Below are 17,440 nucleotides of genomic sequence, written 5' to 3'. Positions count from 1 at the left end.
CAGGGTGGCAATATCCTCATCATCCCTCTTTCAAGGCTGAGGCTCAGAACAGTAAGGTGACTCTTGAAGTTATGTCTGCCCTAAATGGCAGAGGTATGATTTGAACCTGGGTCTTTCTGTCTCCTAAGTTCCTGCTTCTTTGGGAAGATCTAATTGCCTTCAATAGTCAACTGGTGTCATGACCTTGACCTGATAGGTTATTGATCTGGAGCCAGGTGCCTGCCATCAGAGTGAGGCTGGAGCAGGCAAGAGTGAAGGGAAGGCTGAATTGGCCCTGGAGGGACCATCCCTGAGTAGGACATGCCCTGGCCTCTGGGCCAGAGCTTGGACTGACTCCCAGAGTGCCTGCCATGGCCCACTCTCAGCTGGTTCCAGCACCGTTCCAGGCCCAGTGCCCACAGAGACTCCCACCCCTGCTTCCCAATCCCTACCCTCAGACGGAGGTCAGGATGAGGGCGGATGTGCCCCCAGAGCCTCATGGCTGAGGTTCATGCCTGGAACAGAGCTCCCTCTGCCTGGCAGAGGACAGCAGGCCCCGGGGGTCTCTGAGAGACCGTCTGGCAGCAGTCAGGGCCCATCCCCAAGCCGAAAGTCCCCCCTGAGCCACCTATGTACCCCGGCCAGTCCCAGAGAAACAGCAAGAGTGGGGCCAGAGGCAGGTTCAGGTCTTAACTCGGCCACATCCCTGCGCACAGCGGGGTCGGTCACAGCCCTGCCAGCATCCCCACCAGTCCCAGACAGCACCCTCCCCAGCCTCACTCCTCTACGCTTGGCATGCGCACAGAACATGCAAATGGACTTGGGCTAGCCTCCACTCAGCTTTCCCAGCTCAACGTGGGCATCACCTCCACCAGGAAGACTTTGACGACTCTCTCTGTTATTAGTAAGGCTTCCGGTCAACAGTAGGCTGTTAGTAGTTTGGGGGGAGTCCAAAGTTATACATGGATTTTTGACTGTGCAGGCGTCGGAGGCTCTAACCTCCTTATTCAAGGGTCAGCCATATAATGTGCAGAACTCGGGGTTTGACGTTGTATTTACTTGTGTGTCTCCCCAACCAGCACCGTGGATCTTGACCTGAGCAGAGTGGATGGGCTTTCGGGAGGTTTGCAGACTCACTAGAATTGTCCACAGAATGTTTTCTGTGTGTGCTTGGGGGAGCAGCCCACACCGTGTTCTCTGGAGAATCACTGCTCTAAGCTGTGTGCTCCTGCAGTTAGGAACCAGGTCTGTCACTGTGTCCTCCAGTGGTGTGTAATAGGCAGTAATTACCAGTTGCATGAGTCATTTGATGGATGGCCTCTTTCTGTCTTGGTTTCCTCATCTGTAAAGTGGAGATGAGAGTAGGGATCCCACTGTCTCAGCTCTTGCTCATTTCTGTATTCCTTCTCTTGCCCTACTACATAGCAGAGGGCCTGGCACACAGTCAGTGTTCAGTGGACATGTATGAGAGGAGTGGATGGGTGGGTGATTTGGTAGGCGGATAGAGGATGTGAGGGCCATCTGGCTGCGACATCTGTCACCCCATTGATCGTCAGGGTTGATTCGGCTGATCTGGCTGGCTAGGCGGGTGTCCCCTTCCTCCCTCACCACTCCATGTGCGTCTCTCCCGAAGCTGCGCGCTCGGTCGAAGAGGACGACCTTCCCCGATAGAGGAGGACCGTTCTTCGGTCAAGGGTATACGAGTAGCTGCGCTCCCCTGCTAGAACCTCCAAACAAGCTCTCAAGGTAGGCGGATAGAGGCGTCTGTGTTTAGATGAGTGGCGAGGGGGGTGGTCCGCCTGCTATGTGGATCTGTGGATGGAAGGTTGGCTGGTAAATGGGTTCACAGAGGAGTGGATGGGTGAATGTCTAGATGAATGGATCAGCAGAGAGAAGGATAGATATTTGGGGGTGCGTTGATAAGTAGGTGGGTTTTCGATGAAAGGATCAGTGGATGGGTGAAAAGGATGAATACGTGACTCAGTGGCTCACAGATGGATTTGTGCATGGATGGGTAGAAGGATGGCTGGATGGATGGAAGGAAGAAGGGGTGGATGGATGGTAGACAGATGGACGGATGGAAATTGTAACCAAATTTTGATGTGTGCATATAGGGGATTATGGGATGTTCGAATAGATGAACTGATGGATAGTTGGATGGAAATTGTACACAGAACGCGTGTGTGCATTTGTGTGTATGGGAGGTAAAGGACATTTGGGTGAAGGGACTAAAGCATGGATGGATGTATAGAAGGAAGGAAGGGGGTGGAGAGTGGGAGGGAGGAAGAGCGAATGGCCTCCTCCTGACCCAGACCAAAGAGTGATAAGGCAGGGACAGGGGGTTCCCTGTGCTCAAGGTTGGTTTACAAAACAGATAAGCCACCTTGCTTCTAAAGCCTCGGTGTGTTGGGCCCCAGCTGAGCTCTTCCTTCCCGTGAGCCCAGGGTCTCTGGCAATGTCAATACTCAAGCTGATGTAGGAGGCAGACAAAGGGAGTGAGCAGACACCAGGGCCAGAGGGAGGGAGGGAGCATGGGTTGGGGCTCAGGCTGCCAATGGGCAGCCGCCCGTTTACTCAGCTCCGGAATGAAGCCCCGGAGAAGGGCTGTTCATATTTCTCTCTTGAACGGGGAGCTGACATTAATGAACAGCTAATTAACATCTTGGAGTGCGATAGTTCCAGTGTCAGTGTCCCTAATTAGTCTCGCGCTAATCTGCTTTAATTAACTGTCCCTGTCGTGGTTTTAATTTAATTTTCAGCTCCTGCCCAGGACGGCAGCCCGGTGAGCATTCTGTCCCAGGGCTCCCCTGGCCAGGGCAGGGTGGACTGGCCAAAGCCACGTTCCCAGGGGGCATTGCCAGGCAGCCCAGGGTTGGGCTAAGCTGGTCACAGAGAGCCTGGCTCCTCCTTGGCCCTGAGGGCAGAGAACTTGGGGACTGGACACTTTCCTCCCCATCTCAAGGGAGTGTTCGCAGGTCACCAGTGGCTTCCAGAACATTCGTAAGTCAGGAGCACAGCCTGTGACCATGTCTCGGTCTCAAGCAGGCTCCATAAACTGACCACACTTTCTGGACACGGGCTCTGTGTTCCCAAAAGACCAGGATTCATATTTTAGTGCTGGTACTTTTTAGCTGTGTGGCCTTAAGAAAAGCACCTGACCTCTCTGAGCCCCTGTGAAATTGAGCTGATATCTAGGTGTTGCACCCTGCTCCCACCAAGGATGCAGTTTTTCAGGGGTGAGCTGCACACCCAACTCCCTCACGGTCCAGGCAGAGCCACCCTTCAGCAGGAATGGAGAGGCCTTAGAGGGAGCCTGCATCAGGTGAGGGGAGCCCCTGAGCAGGAGTCAGGACGCCCAGGTCCCTATCCCAGCTCTGCTACAACTCCAAATCTCACAATCTCTCTGGGCTTCTGCCCCGCTCACATCCGTAAGCCAGAAGAGGCAGGAGAGGGGAGAATAAGATGCACTGAGCCCCGCCGTGCTCTGCCCAGGCCTGGGGAATTGCTGTGCGGCTGGCTCAGAGAACCCAAATCTGGAGCAGGAGGTCTAGGAGGGAACTGGGTGCTAGGGCCAGCCTGGGGGTCAGGTGAGGCTTCTGAACTTTGCCTTGCAAAGTAGGCACTACCAGGGAGGATGTGGCTGCCTTCGTTACAAGGTCCTGCTGCAGGTGGGAAACAAATCAACGTGCCTGCCCCATGATGGGAGCCAGAGAAGCACCTGCCAAGGTACTTAGACAAATGAGGATCGTCTGAAGGGAGGTTGGCAAGTGGCAGAAGATGTGAGGAGGAGTGAGAAGCTGAGTCGGGACCCCTCATCCACCTTGTCTTAGCTGGGAGCTATGAGTGCAGGGCAGGGAGTGGGGGCCCAGGCTCGAGGCGTGAGGAGGCCCTCTCTGAGGCAGGTATGCCTACTAAGGAGTTTAGCTGTAACCTTGAGGGTACTAGGGAGCCATGGCAGGATTTTGAGCGGGAGTGTGGCGCCATCAGGAGACTGGCCGCCGGCAGGGGGTGAGTGAAGTGGAATGAGGAGACAAGAGAAGCCTGCGATGGGGCTGCTGTCTTACTCAAGGCAGTGAAGTCTTGCAGAGGCTGAGTCGGCTCAGCAAGACTTCCAGAAGCAGCAAGCTAATATATGTAAAGTGCATGCTCTTTAGAAAAGGCAGGGTGCACCTCCCTCTCCCCATGGCCTTGGGCTTCACGAATATGTTCTCTGAGAATAGTTTCTGTGTGGCACCAGCTCCGAGGTTGTATCTCACGCTTTCTCAGACTCAGTCTGCAGAGTCCAGGATCGGGGTGGGGGGAGCGGGGCACATGTATTCTCAGGGGTCTAGGAATTGTGAGAGAATTTAACATTTGTGTTTAGATTTTAATGCTGATCCAAAAAATTTTTGTTTTGCTCTGACCACTTGTAAAGTAGCACTAATTTCGCAATGGTCTCACACATCCTTGTTTCCCAGCCTGGCATCTGAGGTCTGGAGAGATAGTCTCCAAGGTCCACAAAAGAACATTTCCCTTTCCGAAGGGCCTGAGCCTTGTCCGGCTCTGAGAAATGCTGTCAGACCCGCCTTCCCTCAGGACAGCAAGTTCTTCCAACACCGAATCTATTTCTGGCCCGTCTCGGCGTCCCCACAGCCTGACACAGGTCTGAACCCAGGCAGGGTTTGTGAATTGAGGTGAATTCTCTCTCTGGATGCCCCACAAGCCCCCTCCCCCTGTCTTTGACCTCCAGTTGATCTTTGTTTTCTGGCCACTGGAGCCAAACCAGTTTTTCCTGAAATTCTCAGTAAATTAGTGTGGAATTCAGAACTCCCGCACCACCCCCCACATACACACTGGTGCACAAAACTCCTATGAAAGGAGAAGAAAACTTGCCTTTCTCTCCTCCTGTGCCCTGCTCCATGGCAACCCTGCACATTTCCCCAGGTCTAGTTCAGACCACGCCACCTCCAGAGAGCGCTCCCTGGTTTCCCCAGACGAATGTGTCAGACCTCGGAGCCCCGGGAACATGTGTTGCTCCCCGGACCCCTGTCTCACCTTGTGTCGTCCGTCTTCACATCCAGGAACTGAATTGCTCACATCTCTGTGTCCCCTACTCCCTCCCGACAGCCTCCCCCACCCCGCCCGGTGCCTGGCTCACAGCAGGGAGGCTGCAGAACAGGTGGAAGAGACGTATCCCTCACCCCCAGCCTGGTGGACAGACATGCTCTGGGAGCCAGATTCTCAGGAGAGGGGCCAGTGGCCACCAGCTTGGCCAATAGCATGTCGGTCACGGATGGCATCAGGCCTGGGGCTCAACTGCGGTTCTCCCCCAGTTCACTGGCAACTTTGGGCCGCATCTCTTGAAGTCTCTCTTTTCTCATCTGGAAAATGGGTAATGATAGCACTTACCTCCTGGGGTCTCTGAGAGGACTTAACTGAGGAAATCCACGGAAAGTGTCTGGGACATGGTAAGTGCTCAATGAAACCAGCCGGTGATGGCAGGGAGGAAGCACGAGAGCCCCAAGCCAGCGCCCCGGGAACCCCACGTCTGGGGGCGGGTGCTTCACACAGACCCAGTGTGGAGTGCAAAGCCCAGCTCTCAGTGCAGGGGCTGGGCCTGTGTGAGACCTGTGTTTCCCTCTCTCACTCACCAGGAGACTGCTGGGCCAGGGCCCAGGCGACTACTGCAGGAATTACCAGCCCAAAGGTGACCAGGCCCTTGGCCTTGGCCTTGGCCTTGTCCTGTGGGGCTTTAGCATGAGACCCACATACCAGGGACATGCACAGAGACACCCACAGAGATGGACCAGAGTTACAGACATGCGCACGCGCACGCACACACACACACACACACACACACACAACAGCTCGGGAGAAGGAGAAGGAGGCCACTTCCGATGGCTGCCAGGCAAAGGCAAACATTTCAAAACAGGAGCTGCGGGGCAGAGAACTCTAGTCTCTATTGTGCTGCGTCCCCTCTGTCCCTGGAGGGGGTCAGCCACACCTGCTCGGTTCTGTCTAGGCTGAGCCAGCCCCTAGGGGGTCAGGGCTGTTTCCATCTCATTTCGGTACCTGGAGCGGAAACGCCACCAGGGTCTCAGCTCCACAGGTATTGGGGCACTGCATGGTAGTTTTGGCTTTTTCTGACTTGGGGCTCCTGAGGGTACACACGCGTGTTCGTGGACCCTGGTGGGACATACCAGCAGGGCCTGGGCTGCTCTAAGACCCTCCTAACAATCGAGGCAGAAACCAGCCAAGGCATCCAGGCCTCCTCCAGAAGCCCCCAATCCCTGCCCAGCCCACCCCAGGAGCTCCTGAGGGCTCTCACATCTGCACTGATGAACACTGAGTTCGCCTGATCCTCGTTCTGGCAGGAAGAGGCCCGAGGGCCCAGACTCTGGAAGAAAGCCGGAGACCTTTCAGAGGAACTGTGAGTCCTGCTGGAAGTGCAAACAGCCAGGGGCTGGAGGTCAGGGAATGTCAGAGGTCAGGCGCCTCAAGATCCCAAGCTCCCAGGATGTTACAGTCGCTGCCCGTTATGGCCACAGAATTGTGCAGCATTAAAATCACAGGCAAGCAAGAATTTTAGAATGTTACAGTCCTGGAAAGGTTATAATCATGGCATTATAGAATGTTACAATCATGTAATCATAGAAGAGCTAAGAAGACTAATTAAGCACATAAAAGACTAAGAAGCAAGAGTTTTAGAACATTGCAGGTATAAAAGGTCATAATCATAGAATTATAGAACTTTACAGGTGTAGAATATTAAAAATCTAGCTTTACAAGCAGGAATTTTAGAATGTTACAGCCGTGGAACTGTGGCCTGTTACAGTAAACACGCACATACACACAGAACATTCGCTTGTAGTCTTAGGAATTCTAGAATGCTACCGGAGTAGAATGTCATAGTGGAGAAGTGCAGAATACTTCAATCTCCAGGTGCTATAATGTCACAGTCAAGCATTAGGGAATGTGAGAGCGGGGAGAACCTCTTACATGTATTGTGCAAAGCACGGGACACCCACTAACTCATCACTTCTGACAGCAGCCATGAAGGGGCAACTCCAAGACCACAGGGCGGGGCCGGGAGGCTGGAGTCTTGGCTGGGAAGGTGGGAGCAGTTGCCTGAGCCTGTGCTTGGCCCCTCACAGCCCCCAACATATACCCAGAGCGGGGAAGCATGGGATGGTGTTTCTCCTTTTGTTAACTTGAGTCTTAGGGGCCTGCTCAGTCAGCTTCCAGTGTGTGGGCAGGAAGCCCGAGGCCTCATGGGGTCGGCTCTGCAGGCCCCACCCAGATTCCTAGCCAGGGTGTGAGGGGCCGTGGGTGCGTGATTCCCAAAGGCCTTCCCCCACCCGCCCCGACCCTCACCCTCCCGTCTGGTATGCAGATGACCATGTTGATCTTCCCCCAACACCCTTCCCTCATTGTTCATTCAGCCATTCATTCATTAATTCATTCATTCATTCACTGTTTTCAGATAACTTTCTGAGGGCCAAGCCCTGTTCTGGGCACTGGGGAGATGAATATGAATCAAAATAGCCCCTTGCCCTAAGAAACAGCGTGGTGGGGGCTGTTTGGGAAAACAGAGAAAGTGCAGTGGGGTCCGAGGCGGGAGAAACGGCCAGAGCATCATGGAGGCCTTCCTGGTGGAGGGGCTAAGTCTTAGAAGTAGGCAGAATCTGGATATATAGGGATGGTGATGAGGGCATTCCAAGCAGGGGAAACAGAAGGAGCAAAGGCCCAGAGACAGCTGTGTGTGGGATGTGTTCAAGAATCATCAGGGAGCTTTTGCTCAGGCAGTGTGAAAGGTGCCAAATGATGATGGAAATGGGGCAGGAGAAGTAGGCTGAGCACTGGGTGGAGGCTTGGAGTGCCAGGCTAAGGAGGTTGGGATTTGTAAAGGGTAAATTGCTACACAGGTTCATGACAGTGCTTGAGTCTGACTGGCGGGAAGGAGGACTAGAGTGTACGGTTTGCTTTTCCTTCCTTCCGAAATGAGAAACTACCGATTCCTTCCCAGGGCTGGTGGGCCAACCCTGGGCTGGGCTCCAGAAACACAGAGAAAGGGCTTTCGCGGGAATTCCAGGGCTGTGCTAAGGGGTGCTGGCAATGTAGCTTTTGTCCACGGAGGCCGGAAGCAGACACCATGCTCTGAGGGGCAAGGGGAGGTGCTCAGGCATTGAACAGGTCCCGCTCGGGGACCGCACGATTTCTTCCAGTTCTTGGCAGTCTCTGTGGTCGTTTTCTCAGAGCAGGAGACCATGCACACCAGGAAAAGGGCCAGACAACTCTGCACTCAAATCCCAGACTGGCCTCACATGGCTGAGTAAGTTGAGCTAGGTACATTACCTTCCCAAGCCTCAGTTTCCCCGACTGAGGGCTGATGGTCGAACTTCCCCCACAGGGCTGCTAGGAGGGAATGGATGCTTGGCCCCAGTAGGCTTGCAATTCCTGTGTGTTCCCTTTACACCGGTAGTCCTAGAATCCACAGTAAACATTTAGTCCAACCACCCCATTTTACAGGTTGGCAAACAGCAACCGGAAAACGGTAGCAGATATCTCAGAGGCAGAATGGCCCATCATTTGGTTGCCCAGAGCTGGGGAGCTAGGTGAGTGAAGAGGGGTGGTGTGAAGCCCCAAATCCGAACCAGGGATGACAAGACAAGCAATAAACCCCAGAGCTCCCTGGATGAGCTCAGCAGGCCCTGACCGGGCCTGTACAGGTCCAGATCAGCAGCCTCTCCATTCTGTCCCTCGGTTTTTGTAAAGCACCTCGAAGAGTGTCTTGCACATGGTTAGGTGTTCAGGCTCTGGGAGACATTATGGTCGGGTAAGTGAGCACTAGTTAGGAACACAAAACTGTTTGAATGACTGTCCTCTTCTGACCCCACCCCTCCTAAATGGCAGTATTTTGCACCAAAACAGCTGTAGGCACTTTGCATGCTCTTTAGAATAGTAACATTTATCTATCCAACAAATCGTCATTGAGTTTCTACTATGTGCCAGGCAACCTGCTAGGCCTTTGGGAGGCCTTTGGGAGAGGCTGATGTGGGCTTCCTCGGGAAGGTGTGGAATGTTGACACCAGCCCCTGGGCTCTTCAAGGGAGCTGGGTTAGTCTGGGCTGGAGACCGAGGGCTGACCATGATGGGTTCCAGAGGGGGGCTATTTGCACCACCACCCCCGCCTAGCCAGAGGCAGCCAGGATTCCATTAACCTGATTCTCTGCCCCACATAAACCTGCAGAGGGAGCCCCGGGAGGGAGGGGGGCTGGGGAGGGGAAGAATTGGGCTTCCCCAGGCCTTGAATAAAGCAGCCAATAGCATCAGTTTCTTCTCTTGCAGTCCGGGAGGACCTTGGAGGCCCCTGGCTCTTTGAGCAGAGAGTGGGGAGAGGGTTGGAGAGCCAGAAATTAGGGATAAGAGAATCCAGGCTATGGTGCAGCAGTGGGGGGAGGGCCATTAGAGCACAGAGCCCCGAGTCACCGTGCCTGCCCCGTCTCCTGTGTGGTCTTGGATAAGTCACATCAACTCTCTGATCTTTAGGTACTTCCTTAGTAGGAAGGGCAAACCAGGGTCACCTCTTCAGGCTACGCAGAAGTAACACTGTGCCAGACACGTAGTAGGTACTCAAGAAATGGTGGCTGTTACCATTGCTGTGATTTTAACATTGTGACCCCAATATAGCCCTTCTCAGCTTGTCTGGCACATTCACATCCATTTTCTTGTTGGCGTCACAATATTTCTTCAAGTAATGCAAGGATTTTTTTTTTTTTTTAATTTATTTGAGAGAGAGAGACAGAGCGTGTGAGTGGGGGGAAGGAGCAGAGGGAGAGGGAGACAAGCAGACTCCCGCTGAGTGGGAAGCCCAACTGGGGCTTGATCCCAGGACCCTGAGATCATGACCTGAGCCAAAATCAAGAGTCTGACGCTCAACCGACTGAGCCACCAAGGCGCCCCACATGGTCTCTAACCCTTGGGCAGGGATGCAACCCAGTGATGGTCATAGAGTGGGCCACCTCCACCAGGCCTCTCTTCTTCAGTCTGTTCCTCTCAGGAGTGAGGTCAGGTGCCTCTTCTTCCAGGAAGGCTTCCTTGACCACACAGCCTGGTTAAGTTCTCCTCCTCTCTTACAGCCTTCCAGACTTCTTCTTTTAAAGCATTTATCAGACATTGTCACAATTGTTAGGTACCCCCATCTAAGACCCTGAGAGCCCAGCCCATGCTTTTTATAGAAGGGGAGGGGCCATGGTGAATATTTTGTTAATGACGGCAGCTGCTCCCATACAGAGGGACATGCAGGTCTACATAGAGTCACATGTAAGCATTCAGTCCTGCATATACATAGTTATACACATGGGGGCTGATGAGTACACACGTACACAGATAAAGGGCGAACTTTCTGGAATGTGGCAGATTGAGCTGACTTGGATGCCCCCGCCTCCCCACACACATACAAACACACAACACTGGAGATGATCTTGACAAAAGCTTGGAAGACAGGAAAATCCTTGGGTGACTTTTTTTTTTTTTTAATTTAGGGGATTTTTTTTTTTTTAAAGTAATAGGTGGAACAAAAATACAGCCATAAAATGAAAGATAGGAGGAATAAGATTGGAATTAAAACATGCTAGGATTGTTTGGGAAGTAGATGGGGACATCAAGTAACTTTTGGCTTGGTTGAGATAAATATGCATGTTAAAAATGTAAGGACGGCCATAAAAGACTAGAATATAAAACTTCTGAACCAGCAGAGGAAATTAAAAAACATAAAGAAAATTCATGCCACAGAAGGCAAGAAAGGAGAAAAAAGTTTTAAATTGACGATAAATAAAACACATAAGATAGTACAAATAAGGTCAAATACAGCTGACCCTTGAACAATGCCAGGGTTAGGAGCACCGACCCTGTCCCCCGACACACACAGTCAAAAATCTGTGTATCACTTTTGACTCTCCCAAAACTTAAGTACTAATAATAGCCTGCTATTGACCAGAAGTCTCACCAATAACATAAATAGTCGATGAACACATATTTTTATGTTATCTGTATTCTATACTGTATTCTTACAATAAAGTAAACCAGAGAAAAGAAAATATTATTAAGAAAATTATAAGGGAGAGAAAACACATGCACAGTACTGTACTGTATTTATCTTTAAAAAATCCACATATAAGTGGCCCCACATAGTTCAAACCTGTGTTGTTCAAGGGTCAACTGTCTATTAACACCACAATAAATAGAAATGGATTAAACTCAATTGTTTAAAAACAGAGATTCTTAGTTTAGGTGGGGAAAAATTCCATCTCTGTTTACAAGAGACACAGCTAAAAGATAATAATGTGCAAAGGGTATAAGAAAGGGATATAAAATGATGTATCAGAAAATGTTCTCTGTAATAAAACTGGTAGCGAGATAAATGTCAGGGAATAAAATGACTAAGACAAGAAGCATTATTGGGGACAGAGAGGGTCATTACTAATGACAAAATGAGTAATTCACCAGGAAGGTATAATAATCCTGACGTTGCATGCACTCTCAGCATAGTTTCAAAACAGTTTTTAAAGCTTTTTTTTTTAAGATTTTATTTATTTATTTGAGAGAGAGAGAGACAGCATGAACGGGGGGTGATGGGCAGAGGGAGAGGGAGAAGCAGGCTCTACACTGAGCAGAGAGTCCAACACAGGATCGATCCCAGGACCCCAAGATCATGACCTGAGCTGAAGGCAGACACTTAACCGACTGAGCCACCCAGGCGCCCCTCAAAAGTTTTTTAAAAACACTCAAGGAGCCTGAGCAGGGAGCTGCTTCTCCCTCTCCCTCTGCCTGCCGCTTCCCCTGTTTGTTCTCTCTCTCTCTGTCAAATAAGTAAAATCTTTAAAAAAGAAAAATACTCAAAGTGATATACTTGCAAGAAGAAATTGTCAAGTTCACATTCTTAGTAAGATATTGTAGCATAGCTTTCTCAGAAAGTGACTAAGTAGACACAGATTATTAGACTCGAATGACCTGCATATAAGAACCTTGAACCCACCCTATAAATGCTGCACATTTATTCCTGACACATTGGCACAGACCCACCGGCCTTCCCCCAGGTGCAGAAGCACGCACGGGCAGAGAGTGACAAGAATGGGGGCAGGCTTGCAGTTCACACCAACAAAGACACCCAAGAGGTGCGTGTGTGGCCAGGTATTCAGCTAACTAAACACTTACCTGGTCCCTGACCTTGGTCAGTGAAATGCCCTAGCTGAGTCTTACTTTCTTCCTGTGAAAAACGCAGATTCACCGTCAGCAAACTGTAAAGCTCCAGAGAGTTCATATATAACCAGATGCTGCCATTGTAGCAGAAAAGCATCCATAGACAATACATAACCAAGTGGGCATGGCTGGGCTCCAGTAAATTTTATCTTCAAAAACAGGTGGCAGGCCGAACTTGGCCAGAGGGCCATAGTTTGTCGACCCCCGATGTCGATAATACCTTTTGCCTTGCCAGGATTAGGGATGACATAAAGAACAGGAATAGAGGCCTAGCTTAGGTTGGAGCGTGGTTAGTTTTGAGGCAGTCCAGATGGGGACGCTACCAGAACGAAAAGATATTCCACCATGGGTGAAAGCTCCCGAAGACTTGAAAGATCCCGAGGTGTTGCAGGTCCAGACGCAGCTCTTGGAAGCTATGTTTGGCCCAGCTGGATCTCGAATCCCGTACATCGAGCAAGTGAGCAAAGTCATGCTCGAGCTAAAGGTTCTGGAATCCTCGGAGCTCACGGAGATCGTGGTTTATGGCTCTTACTTGTATAAGCTCAGGGCCAAGTGGATGCTCCAGTCCATGGCCGAATGGCACTGCCAGCGACAGGAACGAGGGATGCTCAAACTTGAGGATGCCATGAAAGCCCTAGAGCTAGGTCCTTGGATGAAGTGAAGCCAGTTTGCAACCAACGTATCTGGATCAGGATTTAAAGAGTAAATTGTCTCCAGAGTTGGAATGGATGTGGTCGGGTTGAAATTCTGCTCCGGCCTGACAAGGATGACAAGGAAAAACCAGCTGATTTTTTGGTCTCCACCTTTGTCTCTGAGTCCTAATGTGGCTCCCCCCTCCCCCCAGGTTTGCTAATTAAAATAAAATTTTAAATTAAAAAAAAAAAAAGAACAGGAATAGAAGCAAAGCGACTTGTACGGAATGAGCTCAATGGACGGCCTGTCTCGTGACGCACATGCACGTGTATAGATCTGTCTGCATATGGATGCATGGAGAAAGCCTGAGGTGTACATACGAGCATGTTTTGTGCACACAAGTAGACATGTACATGCGTGAGCCTGCGTTTTTGCATGGAGGCGAATCTTCTAGAAAATGGGAAAATCAGAGCATAGGCCTCACTGGGTGGTGAGGATAAAATGACAGGGTGCTGGGTGCGGTGCCTCGCATAGCAGGAGCTCCGAAGCTCGCGTTTGCCGTGCGTGGGAACAGGTCGTGGAGACACAGCGAGGAGTGCGTGACACCACGCCCGCTCACACACATTCGCACGCGTACCCATAACACGGTTTTTGTGCACTTGCTTCCAGAGGGAAGCTGCGCTAATGAGGAGGTCGTCTTCATAGCCAGCAGGTGCCCAGAACAGCCCTGACGGGCATGCAATTTAGCTTTCTCCTGAGATGTTGGGCAAATGAAGAGAAAGGCGTTTTAATCCCTTGTCACGTCTCCAGGGGCTGGAGGACATGTGCTGAGTTGGGATTTTTCAACTTCAGCCTTTTTTTTTCCTTGACACATCCATCCCAGAAACATCTGTGAGATAAAACAGAGAAGGTCTTATGAATTCAGCTCAGCGTCGGCCGGTGCTCCCACCCCGAGCAAGGGAGACATGAATCACCGGCCCAGGGGCCCAGCTGCCCCCCACAGAGCAGCCTCTGCAGCAGTGGGAGGGGGGGGCCCGGCCTTTCCTGAGGAGCTGCTTTTGATTTCCCCCAAGCCTTCTGATCGTCTGCACTCACAGAGCGTGTGTTGTCCGAGGGGAGGCATGCTGAGCGCTCGGCTCACACTCCAGTGCCGGGGTCAGCCCCTCATTCCCGGGCTCGGCCGGGTCCTGCTCCGCCCCAGGCACTCGAGGAGCAAAGATGAACCAGACAAGGAGTGAGGGCTGCTTCGCTTGTCCCCGTTTTCCCAGCATCTGAGAACACTGTTGGGGGGAGAGCTCCACTGTGGCGTCGTGAGGGGTGCCTCCTTGGTGAGCCGAGATCCACGCTCTGCACTGGTGGGTTTTAACCCACAGGCCAAGGAAGTGCGTCATGGCGGCCGCTGGGTCAGGGATCAACCAGCTAAGGTCTTAGAGCCAGCCATTAATTGAACTTCACCTTCTGGGGCCCTCCTGTGCTCTGTGGCCTTGGATCCCAGCAGATGGCTCAAACCCTGAGCCCTCACTGCCTGGGCTCACGTCTTGTCTCACCATTTCTGCATGTTTCAAGAAAAGGAGGGGATTTTAGAGCTGCGGTGCCACCTTGGAACTTACACCCAGGGCCGGGGAGGGGGTGTGATCGGCCCTCTTTCTCATTTCTTCTGTCCAGCGAACAACCCCATAACGCTATAGGCCCTGTGCTGGGCACTAGGGACACTAAGATGGATAAGACAAGAGCCCTGCCTTGAAAAGCCACCAGTCCGAGGAGGTGGGCAGTCCAGGGCGGTGATAAGAAAGGCAGAAAGCTTTTCGTGTTCTCAGAGATGCAGACAAAGTCCTAAAGGGGTGCAGGAGGTAGGAAGAGACACACGGAGACATCTGCTTTCCCTGGTCCGGCTGGCTGCTATGTGGGGTAGGGACAAGGGGATGTTTACAGGGTCATAAGTTTAAAGGAGCCGCTCCATCTGGAGGGCCTGGATCTCTCAAAAGAGGGCGGGGATGGGAGAAAAGAGAGTGTCTCTGTTCCTGAAGGATTTTCTCCCTAGGCCCTTTTTACAGATGGGAAAGTTGAGTCACAGGAGACCAAGTAACATACCCAGAGTTGTAGAATATTTAGAGTAAGATGAAACCAGGCTTGTATGGAGCAGGAGAGAGGGCAGAGAGTAGATGCCAGACCAGGTCCAGCCATTTTCCCATCTGTTCCCGGGTCATCCCTGTCTTCCTGAGGACAGTTCCAGACCAGTCCTCCTGTGTGTTTTCTCCTCATCAGCTGCTCACCTTAGCCTTCCCCGCCTCCTTCCCAGAATCCTTAGCAACAGACAGGCAGTCTGAGAGGGGCAGGAATGCCCCCCGCCCCCAGATGGGCTGACTCCTGTTTACCCAGCTGGTGTGAGCCCAGGCCGGGGTCGCAGGGAAGGACCTGGGAGGCCAGTCGTCCAGCCGGCATCCTGCTGTTCAGGTCTTATGACCCCTTTTCTCCCCTCCAAGGCCTCTCCCTCAAAGATGTGGCCCAAGGTGGGGCTTGGCCTCATGGAAGAGGAGAGCTTAGCTCCTGTTACACTTCCTTTGTCCCTCTGCTCTTTTACTGAAAATGCAGAGGTGGCCATGAGGAGAGAGGCGGTGCAGCGGAACAGAGGAGCTGGCTGGTAAGGGGCAGGTGGATAGAGCATGAGGTTTTAGAATGGAAGACCTGGGTTCGAGACCGGCTCTGTGTGACCCTAGCAAATCACATGCCCTCTCTGAGCATCCGTGTCCCAGTCTGTCAACTGAGGGTGAGGGTCAGCGCTCTCTCTTGCCAGAGTCCTTGCGAAGCTTGAGTGCAATAATGATGCCGAAAATGCTTTGTGGAATCAAAATGCAACACTGATCGTGGCTGGGATCATTATCTGATCGGCGTCAGGGGAATATCTGTTTAGATAGGTACGTGCAACCAACCAGGGGCAGGAGCGACAGACCTGGGGGTCAGAAGACCCAGGGACAAGAAGAGGCTCTAGCTGGCTCTGGGCATGAACATTCCCTTCACTTCTGTCAGCCCCACCTTCCTCATATTAGTCTGGGTGGGAAGGCTATTCTCCCCCAAGTCTCACAATGACCAATGAGGACTATTCATCCCACCAGCATTCACTGAGCACCTGCTGTATACCAGGCCCTGGGCGAGGCTGGCACTTGTCTCCTGTCCCTGAAGAAAGAGAACACTAGAAGAGATGCAGGGCTCAGATCCTAGAGTGTCAGATATAATTGAGTCTAGTCTCCTCGTTTTGTGGATGGGGAAAAAACAAAGTCTTAAAGAGGAAAACGGCTTTCCCAGGATATCAGAAATGAGAAGCGTCCATTGCCATTCCTCCCTGACTCTAATCCAGACGTTGAGAATCAGTCATTATACTCTTCCCACTAAATCCAGTGCTACTCCAGGATCCTTCTCAATACAACACTAGGCAGCTACCGATCAAGGGGTTGAAGTGGGAGCACAAGATGAAACCATTTGCATACCAACCCTGAATCCTCATCTTGCCCTTGTTCTGAGGCCTTTGACTAGAACTGTTCATGTTGGGACTCTGACCTAGATTTTCTCACCCACTCGGCCGTTCCACTTATTTCTGAAACCAGCTGGTATCGAGTGCCCACCACATACCCGGCTTTGTGCTAGACTCAAAGATGAGTAAGGCCTGGGGCACCTGGGTGGCTCAGTCATTAAGCGTCTACCTTCGGCTCAGGTCATGGTCCCAGGGTCCTGGGATCGAGCCCCGCATCGGGCTCTCTGTTCCGTGGGAAGCCTGCTTCTCCCTCTCCCACTCTCCCTGCTTGTGTTCCCTCTCTTACTATATTTCTCTCTGTCAAATAAGTAAATAAAATCTTAAAAAAAAAAATAAAAGGTGAGTAAGGCCTGCTTACAGGCTCATAGTCTGGTGCAGAAGAAAGTCAAAGGGAAAATAATTAAGGGAGGCTGGTTGGAGATACACACACGTTTCTGTGGGAATGCAAAGAGAGCAACTCTGGGCCCAGGGACAGGGTAGGGGGACTGGACGGTCATTGAGGAAGACTTCCCAAAGTGGAGACATTACAGTCAGCACTCAGCCAGCAAACACATGATAAACACAAGGCCCAGTATAGAGTCCAGATACACTGGCCTTCTTCGGGGATCGGTGACCTCTGTGGCCTAGGAGGTGACAAGAAGGGGTTACAGGGGGAGCCACCACCCCAATGAACAGAGTTTGCAATGTTGACAAATATTGCAATGTTGATGGGGCAAAGATGGGGCTTAGGAGGAGTGGCTTAGGAAGTAGAAGGGGGAGTTCCTACGTTGTTCTCCTAGTTGGGCTGAAACCCAACAACATATACCCAGCTTTGTGCTTTGTCTGGCCCCTGTTCAACTCACCCGTGCCCTTCTGCACTGTGGTTCTCATCATACTGCTCATTATCTAACAAAGGTAGGTTTTTCCTGGCAAGACCAGAGGCCCTGATAGGGCAAAGACTATGTCTCATTTCTTACTGGCTGGGACTTGAACTGGCACAGTGCTTACCTGGCTCATAATGGGTACTCAATAAATCTTGGATGGGTGGGTAGATGGATGGATGGATGATGGATGGGTGGG

At 51.7% G+C, this 17,440-nt stretch overlaps 2 protein-coding genes across 3 annotated transcripts in view; both read left to right on the top strand.

Moving 5' to 3' along the window:
* EPHB2 (EPH receptor B2) overlaps positions 1-17,440 on the top strand; it is a 124,581-nt gene that overhangs the window by 40,836 nt on the left and 66,305 nt on the right. The gene's annotated exons all lie outside the window — the stretch shown is intronic.
* On the top strand, positions 11,906-12,961 carry LOC118019907 (developmental pluripotency-associated 5 protein-like). Its single transcript, XM_035019548.1, has one exon. It carries the CDS (start codon positions 12,530-12,532, stop codon positions 12,878-12,880), a length of 351 nt encoding a protein of 116 aa, XP_034875439.1. The 5' UTR covers positions 11,906-12,529; the 3' UTR covers positions 12,881-12,961.

The sequence above is a fragment of the Mirounga leonina genome, unplaced genomic scaffold (genome assembly GCF_011800145.1).
Source record: "Mirounga leonina isolate KUSES-001 unplaced genomic scaffold, KU_Mleo_1.0 Mir_173, whole genome shotgun sequence".
NCBI lineage: Eukaryota > Metazoa > Chordata > Mammalia > Carnivora > Phocidae > Mirounga > Mirounga leonina.
This window is presented reverse-complemented; position numbering and strand designations above follow the sequence as displayed.